Below are 22,686 nucleotides of genomic sequence, written 5' to 3' on the forward strand. Positions count from 1 at the left end.
TGGAAAATTATATCAGAGTCACATTTCAATTGGTCATATGCTTCATTAGCGAGAAGCAGCAGATGTGGGGAAACTTTCACGTGGATTCCAAATATGCCCTTACTTTTCATCTTCTACGATGAAAAATAATGATGATATTACGGTTAAACAATGTCGGGCTACTATTGCCAGCCACCACGCGCCGGCTAGTATAATATACATATTATATAAATATTATTCATAGATAAACAAAAGTTTAACTCCGTAAAAGCCAGACTTATATCTTACTCAAAAGAAGTTCTTTGTTGTCGTCGTTATCAAAGCTGCTCTATTCTGCAAACTTGTAATGCTGGCTTGATGAGCGTGTCAAAAATTAAGCATCAAAATTCTTTCGTAGTTTACTCTGAGGCCATTTTTGTAATCAGGAAGCAATCTAAATCTATTTTTTTTAATTTCGAAATATCCAGTTGACCCAAGGCCAAATTTTAATGGCATTGGTAATGCAATTAAGGAGAATGACGTAGAGCTACATTTCTATTGGTAGAAACTGTGGGCAAAATAGAAACAAACATTATTATTTTTATGTTAATGTGTAATGGGGAAATTGAAAATATTTAAGAGGATTTACATATTTTTTTCCATTCAACTTTTTGTCACATTCAACAGGATTTTTTTCTATCACATCATGAATGAAACTGGAGAACCTTCTCGCCTATCGAATTACGGGGAATGTTAGCTCTTTCTGGAGCATATTCGCAATAACGAAGTATTATATTGCAGGTGAATGTGAGAGGACGGCGATATTCAAGAAAATAAAAGTTATCAAAGACTATAAACGAACGCAAATACACTGGTTTCTTACTCTACGTAGACGCGCAAAATCGTAACCTTACCGGGAGAACGAGTGCTTGCAACATGTATTTGGTTTAAAGGTACATTGGTAAAAGAGGGTATGGTACAGGGGAAAATATCGATGTTGAACAAGATTCAATCTCAACATTTCAGCCATGTTATACGTTTTTGGTAGACAGTAACCGTATAACATGAAATTGTGGCACGTAAAGTATCGTAACATGAACAATGTTCAAAGAGTTGTCTTCTGAATTAATGTCAATATAATACCAGCAGACTCCTACTATTCAACGAAGAGTATAAAACCTGGAACAAACTTTTCCTTCCACTTGTATACATGAACATCTTTTCTTGTATTTTTGTTTGTTTGTTTGTTTGTAAAGTGTTTTGACGTTGCATGGAACCAGTGGTTATTCAGCAACGGGACCAACGGCTTTACGTGACTTCCGAATCACGTCGGGAGTGAACTTCTATCACCAGAAGTATACATATCTCACACCTGAATGGAATGCCAGAGAATCGAACTTGCGGCCCCCGAGGTGGTACGCCAACACCATACCGACCATGCCACTGAGGCGCTTCTTTTTTTCTTGTACTTGTCTACATGAACATAAAGTGGAAATTTCTCAGACGTATATATCATCCACAAGAACGACGCTGAATTTGCGGAATCATCATAGTGAAAAGTACTTATGTACAGAAATTCTCTGATAGTTTGCAAATACAAGAAAGAGGTGCAAAACTCCGATGCACGATGGCAGTATTTCATATCGGGATTTTTTCCCATGGAAAAAAAAAATAGAATCTAAAAAGTTACCGGTGTAGTATAAACGCGAAGAAACTTCAAGTTTTTACATACTCTATTGAATTATTTGACAGAGATCCTACGAGTGTGAAAAGTCTTTCATTGCCAAACTTCTGGTTTTAGAAAATAACAGTAGACTCCAATATCATAAAAAACGCGAACTCACAAATTCTTCACATTCAAGCCAAAACCACGTATAATAACAAGAAAAGCATCTCCAACAAGATAGTCTTGAATAACAGCTTAAAACCACTGTATTGCAAAAGCACATCACCTTGGATTGTTGCTTTGTTGAGCGAAAGCTAAAGTAAGAAGTTCCTGATCCAACGAAGGGGTTAGTGGGAGTAAGGTGTAACAGCAGACTTCAAAAGTCAATCATTATTTTAGTGTTGGCGATTTCGCAACGTGCAGAACCACCCAAATTTAGCTCGGATGTTTGAAGAGAGAGAGAGAGAGAGAGAGAGAGAGAGAGAGAGAGAGAGAGAGAGAGAGAGAGAGAATGTTTTCATAATGATGACACACATGACATTTGAACTTGTGTGCCCTTCGGGGATGTAAGACGGAGTTTCGTAATGTTTAAGAATAAGTATCGAACCAGGTAAATCTCAGTTTTGCTTTTCGATAATATTTATTTAATTCTATATTTTAGTTTCAACTGGAAGTATGAAGACTTGGAGAGCACCCTCTTGTCGTCGAGGAAGTGGTAACTCACGAGAGCAATATGGTTGTAACACCATCTGCAGATTAGAAAACACATCAACAACCTTCTTGTCGAGAGAGCATTCGGTTCAAATTTGTGAAGGTGAACAGTGAAAGAAGAACTTCAAGGACATACGAGCAACATTCTGAATAAAGGAAGTTTAGACCCACACAGATCTGGAGGTGGTCAAAGGCTTTATCTGAGGACGACACTCAGTTCCTGTCCAGCTGTCTAAAATAACCTTATTGCCATGAGGCTTCTACCAAATATATACAGTTGTTTACTTCAGTGATACAAGATGCAAATAGATCAGAGCGTGCAATTTCTGAAGTCTGGATAATCAGTCATTACTTTGGAAGAAGTAATATTGAAATACTGCTGGGCACTCTCTCTAGGTTGTAAAAAAAATCTGATAAAAAAAAAATCAGCTACTATGTTTGCAAGTCATCTGCTTTTTCTTTTTTTCAACCGGGAAAAATACGAACATATGGACTACGAGTGTTTTCATCACACTGCAACTTTGCTAATCTTCGTGTTTACATATAACATTAATCGTTCATGTATGTGCCTTTTTGACCTCCAAATCTCCACAGAACCACATGATACCACAGCAAAATAAAGGTATCTGGGAAAATTAACATTAAGTAGTAATAAGACCCTAAACTATAGTATACGCTAAGCATTGTTCCTAGATTCCTTGTTGGTAATAACTCCTCTACAAAAGCCTCGGGTAAATTACACTGCATAAGTTACCGGCTTATTAGCTTACTTAGTTTTGCTAATTTTGTTAAAGGCTAATTTCTTGACTGTAAACTGATATCTAATATTTAAATATTGAGATTACTTGGCAGCAGTGAGGATCCTGGGAGAAAAATCCAGAACAAGGTGGGATGAGGGAGGAAGAGAGGCCAAACTGATCTCTCATTTTATTTTTCCGTTGATATTTTCGCGCATAGTGTTAATGAAGTACATGGCAGGAACCTTAAAAGAATTTTTGAGGTAAAGCGAAGATCGACCCACGATACTAGGACAGACATTTAAAACTTACAGATGATCAGGCACAAGAGATAAGAATGATGCGCAAGATGTAGAAAAAAGACAATTCGACAGAAGAGTGACGGTAATGAGACGTGTTTAATCAATATCTATAGCAAAGGTCAGAAAGCAGAGTAGACAAACCATACAGACAAGACAATGGGGCAGACTTAAGAGGCCTAAAAGTAATTAACAAAGAAAAATTCAGCAACACAAACTCAATGAATATTCCAAATAGTGTTGAAAGGACAACATGAACTTAATTCTGGATAAGATACAAAGAAATTAAGAACGTCATCAAGAAAGAAAAAAAAAAGAGCTTGTAAAACTGATGCAGACCAGAGACGATGAATTAGGTCGACTTGTTAGATATGTAGATGCCCCTTTTGAGGCGAAGACTGAGAACGAGCGTGTTTGTAGACAGAGACCGCGAAGGAAAATAAAATACCGACTGGATATGAATACTAAGCAGGCTAACTGACGGAGGCCAACAGAGGTAAGATAAATGGAACGAGGAAGAAAGGAACAGGAAAAGAATGAGGTGAAAATGTCATTTTTTTTTTACAAGGAATAACATTGAGTACAGGTAAAGAGAATTTCTCTTAAAAGTAGAGTTTTGGATGTGAGAATTAGTCATGGAAATATTATGGAAAAACAAAATCATTACAAGAAATATTGACATGTTTTCATACAAACTCACAAATGCCGATATAGCCTACGTTCAAAACTGGAAATGTGTATTTTCTAGATGAAATTGTAAATTTAAAACTTTCGGGCATTATTCAATGCATGTCGAACTGCACTGAATTGAATATGGAATTTAGGCCAAACGCCAAGCACTGGAACCAATAAGGTAATTCAGTGCTCAAAAAGAAATTGCCAGTAATAGGTTAGAAAGGTTAACAGGAGGAAAACCTCAAATCAGTTCCACTATGAATCAGCTGTTAGGAGAGGCTGAGAAAGTAAGATGGAAGAAAGAGAATATGAAAGGAGGTACAGTACAATGAACAAAAGGGGTCGCAGCTGGGGGCCGAAGAGACGCTGCAAAGAACCTTAAATAATGCCTGCAGTGCACCACATGAGGTACACTGACGGCACTACCCCCTACCGGGTCAATGAATGAAGACTCCGCTGGTGAAAGTATCAGAAATGTCACTTCAAACAACGAGCGAAGGTTGAAGGGATCACATTTTCATACGATTTTAATTACACCTACATTCGACGTACGGACAAACACCTCTACACGAAATCATTTCGAAATACGATAAGTCAACATTCACTCTAACTAATGCAAACTCACAGAGGCGTAAAGAACAGATAATGCATTTGAAAAGGGATGTTTGAATAATTATATTCTTTCACCTAGTAAAAATGTTTTATATAAGTGCTTTCGGGCTAATTGTGTTGGGTAGGTGCGCAAAAGTTTATTACCCGTAATCAAGCACTCTATGGACACACAACAGTCATGCTTTTAATGCCATGTTTGTGTGTGTGTGTTTGTGAATTTATCGAACCTGGCACCCAGGACGAGTATGTATAGTGTATAATACACATACATTATATAATATATATATATATATATATACATGCATATACAAATATATACATATTTCTATTATATGTGTATACAAAATAAAAATATGTATATATTTGCATATGTGTGTATGTATGTATGTATGTATGTATAACATATATTCGTACTGCACACACACACAGACAGTTATCTCATATGAACTGGTATGTACTGGGACTCCCCTTAATCCCAAGGATACAGGTCTCATATCCTTAACATAAGTAATTCGGGCACCGTACTAGATCCCTCGGGGCTGGGACAGAAGGCACAACACCACAGACCAAGAGCCTGGGGGAACGTTCATGTAGTTTCTTGAATAATTGGCGACAGCAATATGGAGGACATGCCGTTATGATGACTCCAAATTCCTCTTTCCAGTGGGTTTTTTTTATCTCTGTCCCAGCTGAATACACTAGGATTACTCTTACAATAACAGCTCTAATAAACGACATTATCATGACTTTATGACTCGTGTTTGCAAAACTTTTGTTTTGGAAATGAAAAAATAATATCATTTAGACTACCTGGGATAGTACCGCGTTATTACGATTATTAACCATCCTTACTATGATTTCCGAGCAAGCACACACTCTCTCTCTCTCTCTCTCCTCTCTCTCTCTCTCTCTCTCTCTCTCCATTAATTTTGGGTGACGAGTCGGATTGGGCTTCTACACACAGGCTCCCAGCCAGCAAATGACGCGTGCAGCGAATATGGAATGATTACCCAAACGAAGCCATTAGTTTAATCGTCGGTTGCTGCTACGGGTTTCTCCAGGAATAGGAGGAGCCCTTGCTGCCATATGAAGACAGCTAATCAACAACAGAAGCAAGTAACTGTCGATTAGAAATTCGATTTCTGAACAAAAAAATTACGAGCACCGATGGAAAGTTACGTCGTACAGCGCCAGAAAGTTCAAACAAAGCTGGAGTTAATGACCGAAAACCTGATCTTACTCGGACACAAAATTAATATCCAGGTCCAAGTTCACTTATCTCTTCTACATCCCTCAAGAATCTGTGTTGTATTCCCTTAAGTTTCTTCCTCTGGAATTTACAACACTAAAACGTTCAGAAATCATTCATACTCCTTAGTTTCTTCCTCTGGAACTTGCAACGATACATCCTCATTCAGAAATCATTCGTTTTCCTTAATTTCTTCCTAATAAATCTTTTTTATGATGACACATAATTGTCACAAATATTTTCTAAAGAAAATTTATGAACGCAATATGTGCAGAGATTGGTCGACTGTTTTCGGATCCTCAATCCTTTCGCTAAAAAGCAAAGCGAGTTTAACCAGGACAATAATTATCCTAATGACTTACTTCAGTTAAGGTTCTTGAATCTGGGAATAGCAATCTTCTCGTTTTTTGTTCCATTGCTCTAGTATTAATAATAATTTTCTCATTCTAGCAATCAGGTATGGGAACCATACTGTTGCCTGCATTATGAATAGCGCCTCTCCTTCTTGCTTATTCTCTACCAATTTCTCCCAACCTAAGACCATAACTGCTATGGTTTACCTAGTAATACTCTGGCTGTTCTCTGGCTGGTATACGTCAATACCTTACCTTTTGCCAAAAGGTAAGGTATTGACAAAAAAAAAAATTCTCATTCTAAGTTTTTCTCTCCGTGTGGTGATACACTTTGACTTCGGTGGCAGTTCTGTCAATAAAATGTCTGGGTACCCTAAATTAAGGGAAGCTATTGAAGTGGTCGAAGTCTACATAAATGTTCTTAGTATATACGAGCTTCTAGTAGGAGGCCCATCATTCAGTATTTTCTTTTTTAAATCGCTGAGGTCTGAAAAATAGTAGATGTATGACTGCTCCTCCTGCATACCCGGGAATGGTATACAGGAGTATACTCACAGATGATCGAAACGTTCGAAAGCAGCGTCTCAAGGCCTTTGCTTTATCACATGCGAACTGACACGAGTCCTTCTGTTTGGTTAAATCTTCCTGACAATTTTCCAGTCCAGTCAGTGTTTTGACATTTAAGAAGGGAAATATGACAAAGAAGACTCCTGGACTACATTATGCTATACCTGCACAATACTAAAATGGTTGACAAACGCTGACAGTAATAATTATCAAACACTGTACCTTCCTTACTGTTACCAGCGAAAAAATTATCTAAGGGATTCCAGATTGGGACCCGCAGGAGGGATTCTTGGGGTTCGCGATATGACGGAACAAATAAGTTCCCGTAGTTCCATAAACAAGCTATTTATGACGAAGCTGTTTTTCCTGAAACCAAAACTTGTGGCGTGAGTAGCGTCCGTCAGCAATACGAAGTTGAAGAGGGAGTAGGGGTGGGCGGGTGGATGTAGAGAGAGAGAGAGAGAGAGAGAGAGAGAGAGAGAGAGAGAGAGAGAGCAATTGTAATTGAAGCTCGTTCGAGCGTAAGATCGAGATTGCTTTGTTTTGTGGACTCCCGAACTTCATCGTGTCAAGTAATATTTAATCTGTGTGACACATTACACGGGAAAAAGATGGCTCCGCTCAATATGAGGTGAGACCAGTCATAATCAAACTGACAGGAGTGATATCAAATCCAATTAAAGCTTCATTGTGCGGATTTTTGCGTCTCTTATTAAAATGCTGGTATTATAGCTACTCAAGAGAGTAATTCTATTCATAATTTATCCCTCTGTAGCATATTGTTCCACTGCTGTCTAACTGAACGCCTGCTACTGAGAACGTAAATGACAGTTCTCTGATTTCGAAACAAAAATATTAACAATTATACTATATATGAAAAAAATCATTCTTAAACTGACTTCATACGTCTTCCCTTGGTACGAAATAATATCTTTACCTTTTTCGTTTTTCCATTTTAAACATTAGGGAGACCATGAACTTATGAATACAAGAACCTTTAGCAACTTTCCCCCTTCCACCAGAATTTCAGTTTCCAGCAATTTTCCCATATTCGCACATAACCAAACTTAACCTACCGTAATGGTACATGATTCACATCTGACCGACTAATACCTCAACAGCCATCGAGAGGGGTTGCGAGACAACAATACGAGGAATAGGGGAGGAATATTTTTTATCCTAAAAGATACAGGAAAGCTTTTAAAGGCTCGTCGTCACTTTCTTTCAATGCTGAATATATGCAACGCTGAATGGGAGAAATGACACAAGAATAGATTTGACAGTGGGTTTACCGATGTTTTGTATCTATGTCGGCCGTTCCGAATGCTTACTCATTTGCTTGAGAGAAATAAAAGGAAGTCTACTTAACTCCGACCCGTTTCGGAGTTTATTGGAATTGTTACTCTTCTGTTAAAAGAGAATGGCTGAATTAAGCGAGTTGATTTTATATATTGTTTATACCGGCGCCGATTACGACCCCCTGCTTGACCTGGACCTGAGATCCTGTTTTAATAAAATGAAAGATCGCCTTAAGCATTATTATCATTTTTTTTTAATTCCTCATGCGAATAATAGCCAGTTACTCAGAAACATCGGTGAACCAGAGAGGCGGACTGTAAGAAAAATAGAATAAAAAAATGTATAAAATCAACACGCCTAATTCTGCCATTCTCTTTTAACAGAATTTGCCTAAAAGAGGGTCTTTTGCCAAAATTATTACTCTTATTACACAGAAATTCCTTCTCAAGGATTTACTTTGAATTGCACGAGGCTACCATCCGATTATTGACGAGGAGTACCGCTCACACAAGAAGGACGGATGGGAATTTTAAACTGGGGAAAACCTTGACTAAATACTTTCGCTCAGTTGATTGAATTAACTGAAGAACGCTTCCAGAATTGCATTTCGAAGAAGAGTCAGTTTGTGACTAGAGATTTTCGCTACCATCTAACAGCACGCTTCACGTAAAATTGATGTCAACTCGTTTGTTACGAAAAGCAGCAAAATCATTTTTATAACGCTCGTGTTTACTTCTAAAAAGAATTGCTTTATCGTTGTCGAAAAAGGTCGTTATTACTGGTCGCTAATTGCAGCCACTGAATACTGCATGACTGCCAAATTACTGTAAGATTCAAGAGTGCGTTTCCAGACTATTAAAACATGACTAATTGCAACGAATGAATATTGCATGACTGCTAGATTACTTTAAGATTTAATATACAAAAACAGGAAAAAAAAATAAACAACTAGTCTTATGCGTAAAGCTCGTCTGTCACTTGACTCAAAAGTTAGAATGTAAAGTGAAGGTAAATCATCGCAGTCTGATCTAAATCTCCCACGAGCCTGAGAGAATGTTGGATCTAAAACAACTTAATAGGCGAGGTAAAATCAAGGTAAAATAAAAGCTGGGGGAACGGTAAACTGAAGAACGAGGTAAAACGTATGAAGAGCCTTTCAAACGACTGCATTTCGGCTCCGAAAGATTTATATTGCGTCCCTCTACATGCAAACAAAAAGGGTTGAGACAGAATTCCTGGCACGAATGCATATGAAGCGAGAACACCCGCCCCAAAACACAAAATATTTCTAGATACAGGACAAGTAAGCACGGCATCAATTCTGTACAAGCGCTCACTGACAAGACTGCCGTGCGCTCTTATTAATCAACGTAATGAAACCGCAATTATAAAATCATTTCTGTCAGAACTTAAAAAGGTAAACAGATAAAACGTCTCAGGCAAAATTCCCCGAAAAATCAGCGTTTCAGACACGTTCTATTCACCATTTCCTTTGGCAGCGAGTCACAATAACGAAATTAGCAAAAATGAAATTACGCTTTAAAAGAAAAAAACGAATCCATCTTACTGGACAAAAACGGAAAAATCTGATGAAAAAAAAACAAAAAAAAACTCGCCGATTTCATTTCCCACGTACCAGTTACCACAATGGCGTGCTTGGCTAATATTTCACCCTGTGCCTTTAGTCTAATTTTAGCATCGACAACGACGCATAACGGAGTAGAACTTGAATAATGGAATAGCAGCCACAACGCGGGGAATATCAGTTCCTCTTAATTAATGTTCCCAGTGATGAAAATATGGACAGAGCTTCGGAAGTGAGTATAAACGAGGCCTTTGTCCATAACTTGACGTAGGAACAGGCTGTTTTTTGAAACATATATACTAAAATCTACATATTGCTTGGATATTCTATATATATATATTAATATTAATATATATATATATATATTATTAATATATACATATATAATAATATATATATATATATGTATGATATATATATAATATATTATATATATATATATATTTGTTTTTTTTTTTTTTTTTTTTAAAAAAAAAAAACGGTAAAAAAATAAAAAATATATATTAATATTAATATAATGTTATAAAATATTAGTTATATATATCTAATATAAATAATAATATATATAAATAACGTCCGGTGGGTTGAAAAACAAAGGTAAGACAAAACTGATAAAGCCCTGTTTCATAACCTGGGAAGGAGGGAGGGAGGGGGCGTCAGGGATTTCCAGGGGAGACGCGAGGCCTAAGGAAAATTAAAAAATTCTCTAATTATATTCGTTATTCTCTTAACAAGAGCGAGGGACTAATATTTAGAAGGTTATGAAAAGCAAAATGCCAAAGTATCGCCCTTATACATCAGCTTCCTATAGTCGTCTACTGTAGTCAAGACTCTTTGGGCTTACCATGTTTTGTATTACTGACCTCCCTCCCTTTTCTACGGAACCCCTACTCTCTCTCTCTCTCTCTCTCTCTCTCTCTCTCTCTCTCTCTCTCACAGATGCGAGGGCGTGGTAATAAAAAGGTTGAGAACCGCTGTCAGATAAAGTGAGTAAACGCAATTCACCTAATTCCGGCATACCAATGAGACCACGCTTTCTGAAACCTAATGACCATCATCATTAAGCCTGATATGATTTGACCATGTCAGATCAGTAATATCATCAAAGATTTAAAGTGATTGCTCACCTTTCTGTCAAGACATCCGTCATAACGAGCATTTACGTGGACAGACATGGTCACAAACTAAGCATTCTTTTCTAGACTATTTTAGCGTGATAATTTCATCATTTAGCGTAATTACAATTTAGAAACGCGTGAAAATATCCAGAGAAAGGAAAGGATTAATGAACAAAACTACTCCGCTGTGAAAACACCGACACCCGGGCCGTAGCCGGGCCAAAAACGCAAAACAAACCGTTAAGCGAATTCTATCAATGTCACCAAGAAGACGCCATCGTCCCGTCCTCACTGAGGGACCCAGTATTATCTACAGTTACCTATACAAGTACTACGATTTGCATTTAGTCACAGTCTAATATCTATCCAGCGCTTTGATACATCTTTTAAATCTGCTGACCGATACAAGAGTTTTGTGGGAGAGGCAGCCAATTAACGTGTTTATTGTTTACTACTGATCTGTCAGAATGTCCGGGGGTCAGACGCGCGCGAAGCGTCACTCGAATCATCATTACGGTGCATATACCAGTGACTCAGATACAGACCTACGCAATACCCTAAGCTATGGAGCTAAACCACGCACGGTAAGTGTTATATGTTATAAAGGAAATTGCGAAATCCACATACAGTCTCATTCAAATATCCTGACTAAGAAACCGATTCATTTTACGGTGTCAGTTCAATCAACATATCATTGAGTTCCCCAGATTATAATGCCCACACATACACACACACACACTGTATACGGGTATGTTTTATGTTTATTTATATATATTATATAAATAGTAAATATTTATGATTATTCTATATATTATAATAATATAGTATTATAATATTCAATATATATTATATTATTAATATCTTATATATATATATAAATTATATTATATATTATATATATATATTTATTATTATAAATTTTATATATATGTTTATATATATAGTTTATTATATATATATCTATATATATATATTATATATATATAATTACTATATTATATTAATATATATATATAGAATTACTTTGTGGGGTTCCTTTTTATACATACATATACCTGCGTGTAAGAGAGAAGAGTGTGTTAGAACCGGATCATTATTATTTTTGGTATTTTATCCTTCATAAAAGTGACTTTTCATTCTTCAAAATCCCCTTCATATTAGTAACATGTCTCTACTAAGTTCCTTCATTACCCGATGTTAAATGCTACAAGAAATAAGTTGTCTTTTAATTTATCTATACTCCAGAAAAAGCATTTTAATCAACACTTGAATCTTAAACAAATGTGTCATTATTTTCATTGGTATTTTTCCCATCATCATCAAGTTGTATCATCATGAACCTACTGGCAAATGCCAAAGGAAACTCAGAAATATAATTTGTTTCAAAAGCCTAACCTCTTAATACATTTGTCTGACCGTAATTACAGTGCTCTGTAAAGAACATAAAACCATTCCAAAATCCAAGACCATTCGCTCCACAAACAGTAACTAAATGAATCTCCAATGCCCGGATGCCTTCTGCTATTTCTAGTCAGGAAGCGATAAAAAAACAACAGAGATATGGAAACCGGTGCAAGAGAAGCTTAACCTGAGATCTGGATCCTTAAATATGAGTGTTACTGTGTCTACTAATATGTTCCTTTCCCTTACCTGTAACAATTGTTTAATCATCATTTTAAGACACAGGAAAATCTTAAAACGTAGAGGTATGCACATAAATGTAATAGCAAATCCAAGTGTTATGTTACATTAAGAAAAACAAAAATGAAAGAAATGCAGCAGTGTTTCATGCAACTCCATATACGTTCATTTTTTTTAGGAACAATGTAATCATTAAAAACACACCCATGCAAAGATAAACATCTTGGTCTTTACCGGGTCTACTATGCAAAAAAAAAAAAAAAAAAAAAAAAAATGACTGTGATATTATCTGAACAGCGACAGAATTAGAAGGCCGACCACACGGTCACATATGATGCTCCACACAGAAAATATGTTCCCCAAGGACCCTTTGAACACAAGTGTCTACAAAGGTAAGCACTGCGACGTCCACAGACAAAGGATACGACCAAAAACCACGATTTGGTTTTAGCTAATCACGGCTTTTGGACACATGATTAAGATCCCTCAAGTCTAATCTTTCTCCCACAACGCATCCAAATCATAATTGCAAACATTGAACATATCAGCGGGACAACAAGCTTTAAGAAGACTGAATCACAATGGCCAATGATATCTTTAAGTCTTGTTGCTAGGGTTTTATTGCAACTAAGCCAGAGGATTATAGTGGAATGCACGGACTAGAACGAATATACATCGTGTTTTATTTTTTTTTTATCTCTAACGGGACAGATACACACAACATTTTATACACGTATTTTCAGCCATCTACGAAGGCAGGCCCAACAACATAATGCTGTTAAGGACATTATCAGGACGTGAACATTTTAAGAACAGGTTTATTTGTTGGTCTGATAGCAGCATCTCCAAACCTTCAAGTCTCTCGTGCGGCCCAAGAGCAGGGCGTCCATCTCTCCCTCCGGTCTGCCAGAAGCACCATCGCCTCGCCCTTTGCTTCCGTCTGCCGTCTTCATGATGCACCGCCCCTAGGCATAGGAGGAGATCGGCAACCCTCACACACGCTTTTCCCCCCTCTACTCCTTGCCTCGCCTGGCCTGGCCTCTCCTTTCTCCTCCTCCTCCTCCTCCTCCTCTTCTTCACCACTTTCTTTGCAACTACCTTTTTGATCTCACACTGATGGGACGCTCGCGATTTCCGTCGACTTTCTTTCCTTTCCTCTCCTTTCCTTTCCTTCTGATCCCGAACCTCTGGAAGAAGCGTCCGTTAAGCAGCGGATGCGACGGAGTCAGTCGCGTCAGTCGCACCCGGACGGAGCGGAAGAAACAAGGGCAGAAGTAGTAGGAGAAAGGGAAGAGAGGGGAGGTTGGGTGGGGCCGAATTTACATAGCCCGGGGGGGCGCCGCTGCTGCTGCTGGGGCTGTGACTTCCTGGGAGAAATCGTCGGGCCTCTTCTCATCCATGGATCGTGAGCGTTTCACACGTCGACTGTCAAGAGCTTCACGACAACGTACGGGTACAACAACGACAGTGAAAACAGTGATGGTGATAAGGATAATTGCATGAAGTCCATTGAAAGGTTAACACGAAATAATAATAATAATGATAATAATAATGATGATATGGTCCAGCAGGCGACAGAGAGGAGGAGATCAGCACTTGACGCAAAGCTAACACAAACAGAGTTAGTCACATGATTTATTGCTGCGTTACATACTCTTGCTGTGAACATTATGTCATTTTGCTGAAAAGAGAGACAGAGAGAGAGACGCCGTGAGCGTTATGGTTAAACACGAAGTAAATAATTATTAAGTGTTCTGTTATCATTCACGATTGACCACTGAATATGAATCATTTCTCTACATAGCAACACACGTTTACGGGCTGCTCTATGAGCAAGAGCCCGTGCTAGCATAAGGCCAGCTCAATCAAAAACATAGCAACACACGTGCGTGAGCGAGCGCACGTGCGCATGCAAACATAGATACAGGGATCATTTAAAAGGCAGTTTTTATTCATATACTACTGAAAAATAAGTGTATTTAGAAATACACAAAAATGTTCATGGCAATACCAATTCCTAAGAGAAATAAGCTTCAGTTCTCAGGCAGGCTTGAACTCTCATTAGTTTTATTTTGCGGGATATTCCGTACCTGATGTTTCCTTTCCGCTACGTGATTCGTAGTGCATTTTACTCTTACATGAGAGCTGAAGATTATTTCTCTCATTTACAAGTTAGAATAACTTTTATATATAACTTTTATATACATATCATGTAAAACAACGATGCCCACACTCACACACATTATTTACACTATACATCACAAAGATCAAGTGTCCAAGGAGATAATAACAAGGCATCAGTACCCAGGGTTTTCGCGTATTCAATACACACTTCTTCAGGGTACTGTACTCCACCTTGAAGAAGCAAATTTCTAAATGTACGAAAGCGCTAGGTACTGAAGTCTTTAATCATTTCCTTCTAATTACTGTATACGTTATATATCTATGTATATTTAATTAATATCTGTATTTGGGAGGGAGTATTATAAGTACTTTTAACAAAGCCCAAAGCCCCTTATGTAAGATGCATGTACTTATGTATAGTCTCACTTTTGAGACACGACAGACATCCACCGACTGTCGGGTAAACTAAAAAAAATAAAGATAAAGGAAACTAACAGAACAGGGGATGACTATTCTGCTTTTTCTTCATATACATATGGCAGTTCCATTAAGATAATGAAGGTGAAGGTGTCTCCTTATGGAAAACATTTAGAATGAGCTTTTCGTGACAGCAGACCCAATGTGATTATTAATTATAGATGAATAAATAAATAAATAAATAGATAAATAAATAAATAAATAAATAAATAAATAAATAAATAAATAAACATTTAACGTTCCAAGCTCACCAGCACACAAGAGAAAAAGCAAGATAAATAACTCCAGAGAGGAAGAGGAGGAGGAGGAGGAGGAGGAGGAGGAGGAGGAGGAGCCCATCCCCGTGCTTACGCTGGATCAACTTCTTTCAAGGTTGGCAAATATTTTACACAATTTATAAAGACCGCGATATTTCACGGCTGCCACGATTCGTTAAAAAAAATTGCTACCCTGGAATAGAAAATAACTTCATTCTTTTACCGTGAAATGAATTAATTATCGGCCACTTTTCTCAGCGCATTTACATAGGAAATCCATTGGATCTGGAAAAAACGTCGGAAAATGAGTAAGCATAATAATAATCCAAATTATACTAAATGCATATACTATATATATTATGCTATCTCTCTCTAAATAATTAAATAAAAAAACGCACCTTTTAATCTTCGTATATTTCTAGCCTACATCCTCCTCCTCCTCCTCCTTTTAATCTTCGTAATTTCTAGCCTACATCCTCCTCCTCCTCCTCCTCCTCCTCCTCCTCCTCCTCCTCCTTCTCCTCCTACTCCTCCTCCTCCTCCAGTGTCTGGGATTAGGCTCTAGAGCTGTTAAATCCCCAATACGGAAACACTATTCATCTCTGAATCCCTGCAATTTATCTACTGGTAAATAGAGTACATAAGCCTTTAATCCCACAATGATATTCAACGCTGTTCCATAACGTTCAGCCAGACAGCGAATCCAGCTGGAATGTGGGGCATCATGATAGAGTCATTCCATTTATGTAGGACTCTCCTGCGAAAAGTTAATTGGGATGTTGTTTATAAGCGTGAAAAACAAATATTGAAATGGTCATCAAGTCACAGTCACTAAAAGGTGTGATTACAACACTTTCCTATACATCGAGAGGGTACTGCATGCTTATGTGTGTTTCTAAGCACATCGATGAAGGGAAAGAGTTAGATGTAACAAGGGGTATTATGTCAAGAAAACCTGTCCACATGTTCAACCTACAGCGGATGTTCTACAAGTTCTAGAGAGTATAGTATACCCTCTAGACCTTGTCTTCTTATTCGTTCAAGGTGAAAATCTGTACTCTTTATTGACAGTTTTTCTAGATTACTGCGCAATGCTGATACCAATTTTCTACCCTGCTCTTATTATTATACTTGCAAAGGTTGTCAAGATTTTCCCATTTATAGTTTTTGCATTAAAAATGGAAAGTATTAGGTCACCTCAGCCTAACTTCAAACTGCTGCTGTCAATTTGTCATTGACTTTTATGTGATTCATATAACTTATAAACGATCAGTAACCTCTCGGAAAACAAAAACGAACCACACAAATCTTTGCAGTTCAATGACTGATTGATAACCAATTTTCTTTCTGTATTTCCATTTAGCTCCTCTTACTACTTCTTAATGATCATCTTCATATTCTTCGAAAGCTTAAATTTCAAGTCAGTGGCCCTTTAGTTGAGCTAGTTCCATATGTATAGGGTTTCATCTTCTAGATAATAATAATAATAATAATAATAATAATAATAATAATAATAATAATAATAATAATAATAATAATAATAATTCACAACAAAGAAGGATGAGAAATATATAAGAGAAAACATTACGAGTCTGTAATGGAAAATGGCTGAAAAAAAGAAAGAAGAGCTGCTTATTACACACACTCATCGGTTGGTCAACAGGAAATATCAAAGGGGAACATTCTAGACCACAAAACAGTACTCCACAAAAAGGGCGACCTTAATACAACACCACTTTACTCTTTAAGGATACTACCCTACCTTTAATTCACTGAAACGCTCATTGGCTGTGAACTCGTAAATGTGTTCGCGTATGGGGGAGAGAGGAGGGGGTTAGGAGGGAAGGGGGGGGGGGTGTTGTTAGCAGATTATCTGAAAAATGGATAAGCAGAATTGACTTTTGGGAGAATATGAGTGAGGGTTTAAAGGTCAAAGGGTCATTTACAGATTTTCGATGGTTAAATGCTTTTCGTATTGATTTCTTAAAGTGGAAATTCTCGAATGGTTATGCTTAACAACTCCGACCCCTAGATATGATTTTTGACAGTTTAAACCCAGAGTCTACTACCTATCTGTGGAATTCTTTTGGTATGCCCTGGTAAGAGTTCATAGTACTATATCTGACCGCTGTCAAAGCAGGCCAAAACCACCTAAGGTGTCACATTAGATGATCTCTTTGTGAAACCTATTTATTTGTTTCCTACTTGTGAACTATTTTGAGATATTTTTTTTATAAAGGCAACCTGAATTCTAAGCTGAACAATCAGAAATAAAATGCTAATATTGTCGAAACCATATTTTCTTTGTCATGAAATCTCTTTAATGTTTTATCTTCAATATTCTTTAATCTTTTATCTTCTGCATGGCTTTTGCATTGACGGGTTTCAAGGGTAAAACAATATGAAACGATACCGAGTACAATCTAAGGTAGGAATTTCATATTACAATCACCCCAAGGCCCCTCCACCCCCCCAAAAAAAAATACAGAAAACCATTAAAAAGTAAAATTTAGATATTCCAAATATAAATAATGGAAACGTTCCACAATAAATAAACGTGAAAAATACCCTAACAATACTTTTTAAAAATATTGAGATTATTAAAGAATGAAATAGAGGAAACTAAGGAAACAAGTCAGAAGACCGAGTAAATACGAAGAAAAAAATAAAACGACGAGTTTACAAAAAAAATAAATAAAAATAAATAAAAAAAGTTGCAGCGATGTGAAACGGTAAAGATAATTAACTACGGAGTTTTCCTTCTTGTTACTTGATTAATTAAAACAGACTCTAAACCCAACACGAAATGTTTGTTTGAGGTTTTGGTAGAATTTCGAAACCCCTTATTATAGGTATATAACCGTGGTTTTTATTTGTAGATGCACGCTCTTCGATGGTTTTGAACACCGTTTCCATCCGGAATTACATCCAATCCGCAAACCTGCTACTCCCAGATGAGACTCTACGCAGACACTCAGCAATCTGTCACTGGAACCCACGTATATCATTTTCGAGATGACAGATCGTTTGAGTTTCCATCTGACGACTCAAGATCCCAAAAGAAGAAGGAGTAGCAGGAATAGCTATCACCTATTAATGGATACCAACGCCAAGCGATTTTTTCACTATTAATTTACGATCCAGGCTTAATCAACTCAGTAAAAATGCTATATTACTTCATTTTCTAAATGTGTCCTTGCTATATATATTGTATAAGAATGTCTATGATATATATATATATATATATATATATATATATATATATATATATATATATATATATATATATATGTGTGTGTGTGTGTGTGTGTGTGTGTGTGTGTGTGTGCATGTATAAATGTAATGGCATTACATTTATTTATACACAGCATCACGTTTTATATATTTCGTGATCAAGTTATTCACACACACACACACACACGCACACACACACACACACACACACACACACATATATATATATATATATATATATATATATATATATTATATATATATATATAATATATATATATATATATGAGAGAGAGAGAGAGAGAGAGAGAGAGAGAGAGAGAGAAGAGAGAGAAACATAAAAGTTTTTATGATGGAAGTGAAGGGCGTTTAGAATATGTAGATGGGAGAACGACTCGTTGTAAAACTGAGCCTGAGACGAGGGTGTGGTATGTCTCAAGGCGGTTTAATATCTCTACGAATGGAGCGACGCGGAAAGTCTAAGAAAGAACGTAGGTGCAAAGTTGTAAGATGAGAAGAAAAGGAGTTGGGAATGGTGTATATAATGACTGATGTTTGTAGATAAAAGGATAGTGAAGAGAAACAGCTATACGAGCATATGACTTCGAACGTCTTTGCAGCAAGAGTAACTTGATTTGTGTAAGGTTAATGTTATTGAAATAAAAATAACAGGAGATAGAATGATTAACTGGTAAAATATATGGGGGTTAAGAATGGAAGTGGCTAATTCATATACGGGTTTAGGATTAAATACATATGACAGAGAGAGAAAAGGCGAGTCACAGAACAGGAGAAGCTAAACAGACAGCAGTAGAAAGGTGTAAGCCATTATAAGAATATATTAAAGGATTGTTAAGCCAATTCTCGTTTATGGAAGTGAAGTGTGGATGTTGAATGCATTATGTGGCTTCGTCAGCACTGCTAAGTGCCTGGACTCTAATCAGCCTTGGATACAAGTTTAAACTGCCTCACAGATGAAATTTGTTCTCTCACTCAATTGCTGCTCCCATTAATATTCATAAAAATATTTTGACTGGGACGTGATTGGTAATGCTGCGTACATTATTCTCCTTGGCTGCAAGTTCAAACCACTGGATGGCTGAATCTTATATGTAATTAAACTGATTAATTATATCAACAAATGTTATCATCACGTGGAAAGGGACCTACAGTGTCATCAGTATGCCTGAGGCCAATACCTGGCAGGCATGCATAAATTGATGTATGTGAATGTATGTATATATAATACATATTCATATATATCCCGTTTACGTAATATGCGAGATTAAATCCCCCAGAATACCAAACTTAAAAATAATTCACAGTTTAGCCATTATGATTATCATCCAGGGGCAAATATTACCTAATTTGCACGAACGAAAAAAAAATAATACATTGCATATAACGAACCGAGACTAGATCACCAAACATTCATTCAGTCAAATGCCTGTTTTACAACACAGCCTCCAACTCTGGGTCATGAAATCATTGTTGCTATTCGCTAGGTTAATCGCCCTTCCGATTTGCTCAAATGGGCTCGATTTGCTCGCTTTACGGATCGTTACGTTATTAACGCAGTTCCGTCGTTATCATTGTAATTGACGATGATTTCGGGCAATTACTGCAATCGTAAAAGCAGCATTTCGGTCGAGTTTCTTAATCTCGAGAGCTGTAGAACTACTACTGGGTCACATTTTCGGGTTCTTATTTGGCCCCTCCCCCTCTGCCTCCTTCCTCCTTACAAAGATGGGTTGGAAGTTAAAATGGACGCACGTTTGGCATATCCAGAAAGTGTCGTAATTCACACCCGACCTCACCAATTAGAATAAAAATAAAAAAATTCATTCATGTGATATTTACTTATCCGTGTGGATTAACATATTCATATTGCTCTGTGTGTTATGATACCGTATCCAGAATACATTAACATACATCACTGAACACAAAACTGTCCGTTACAATGCCCTTCTGTCAGGGTCGTTTAAGCAAGATAAAAATCTAATCTAGTAAAGGCATATACGTTAAATGCTTTCTTTTTTTTTATGTGAACAGGGGCTTATAACTAATTACAGATATTTACCTAAAGGAAATTACATTCATGTTCCCGACTAACTTGAAACTCACAGAATAATTAAAACTGATCTGCAACGGATTCATTACACATGTACTATGTATATACACACACCAAGAGTAAATTACATTTCGTTCTGAACTATCTTTAACCTTACTGAGAGATTAAGACGAATCTGTAATGGATTAATCAGACGCACAAATTATATATACTATATATATATATATATATATATATATATATATATATATATATATACATATACTATATATGATATATATATATATATATATATATATATATATATATATATATATATATATATATATATATATATATATATATATATATATATATATATATATCGTTGTCCCCTACACGCGTGAACTCTTATATTCACAATTATCAAGTGATGGGGAGGAGGAGTGTGGGGCGTGTCAGCTGATCATATAGACGGATGTGGTAAGGAGGGATACGGGTGAGGTGGGGCCGGGGGAAGAGGATGCAAGGGTTAGAAAAAGACGGAGAAAGTGGACTCGAGCGGCCGACCCTGCTATATATTGGGACTAATAAAGAAGAAGGAGAAGAAGAAAATGAAGAAGAAGATTATAGAATAGAACATTATATGTACAAAATTCCCAAGAACTGCCTGTCATAGATTTTAGTTTATTTACTGAGACCGATGTATGCTTTGTAAAGGCTAAAAACCCTCCTTATAAACCGAGATACTTTTGTGACGAAATGGAAATTATTATTATTATTATTATTATTATTATTATTATTATTATTATTATTATATTATTATTATTATTGCCAGTGTCTGAACAAAATATTTCTTGTAAAACTAAATTAGTGAGGAAAATGGAGTAACATAAAAAAAACCCTGAAAAATATATACCGTATTCCACCCTAACCATAACCAAACTGAGCCCTGTATTTGAGAGGTTTCCGTGCAACATTTGCAATCAATTATTCAACAAAGGTTTCTGGGAGGGCCAAATAATTAGCCCCAAGTTCCGCTGCCCGTGAGGAAGACGAAAATTAAACATGTGCAATGGCTGAAATATCTCTCTCTCTCTCTCTCTCTCTCTCTCTCTCTCTCTCTCTCTCTCTCTCTCTCTCTCTCTCTCTCTCTCTCTCTCTCTCTCCTCTCCTCTCTCTCTCTCTCTGATAATTCGTTTATCAAATATTACAAGAAGTGAAAATAATACGAGATGGGGTATAGGTTCTGACCGGTTTCAACTTTGTTTCCAAGCCATAGACGAAAGACCGATTCATAGTGTTAGAACTCCTAATATGTATACTACAGAGACAGTACTGACGGAACCTACGTAAACAAACGTTTGCGACTAAAGACATATATACATATATGTATATATGTATGTCCTGAGTTCTTGTCTTCCGTGGTTCGATCCCACGAGACGACGAACTTTTTCTCAACTAAAAAAAAAATTCCCCTTCGGTTAACATATATAAGAAAATCTATTATTTCCGAAGTAGAGCGAATTGGATATTAAAGGACATACGTACCTTAATGCTTGTAACTGAATCACGGTGATGTGATACATAATATTCATTTACGCACACACACACACAAATATATATATATATATATATATATATATATATATATATATATATATATATAATATATATACGTATGTATATATGTACGTATAAACATCTAGGTATAAATGCGTGTAGAGAGAGAGAGAGAGAGAGAGAGAGAGAGAGAGAGAGAGAGAGAGAGGTGACTGTGTCCATGTGTGAATGTACACATTCGGCTTTGTCCCCTCCGAGAACTCATTGACATTCCCTGAACGAGACGGCATTCGGATTGATGGCAGGCAGCTAGGAAAGTGGGTATTGATTAAAATGACCAAGCGAATGTCAAGGTGCAATTCGAAGTCATGGGTAAAGTACTCGGTTTAAATGTTCCTTTTCTGTTCGACATTCGGTTTCACCCAATCTGATGATAAAATAATGTAGCATAATGCCCTGCCTATACAATAGGGCTTTGACCATTCTGTTATACCCTAATTGGGCTCGGTTT

At 36.8% G+C, this 22,686-nt stretch overlaps 1 protein-coding gene across 5 annotated transcripts in view; it reads right to left on the reverse strand.

Moving 5' to 3' along the window:
* The window catches only part of LOC135208527 (inactive dipeptidyl peptidase 10-like), a 710,904-nt gene that overhangs the window by 289,258 nt on the left and 398,960 nt on the right, over positions 1-22,686 (reverse strand). The window contains exon 2 of one of the 5 annotated variants that reach the window (XM_064240816.1): positions 13,322-14,151. The exons of the other annotated variants lie outside the window; for them this stretch is intronic. Coding sequence (XP_064096886.1) covers positions 13,322-13,423 — 102 coding nt within the window. The 5' untranslated portion in view covers positions 13,424-14,151. The remainder of the gene's footprint in view (positions 1-13,321; positions 14,152-22,686) is intronic. 5 annotated transcript variants of the gene reach the window in all.

This window comes from Macrobrachium nipponense, chromosome 35 (assembly GCF_015104395.2).
Source record: "Macrobrachium nipponense isolate FS-2020 chromosome 35, ASM1510439v2, whole genome shotgun sequence".
Lineage (NCBI taxonomy): Eukaryota > Metazoa > Arthropoda > Malacostraca > Decapoda > Palaemonidae > Macrobrachium > Macrobrachium nipponense.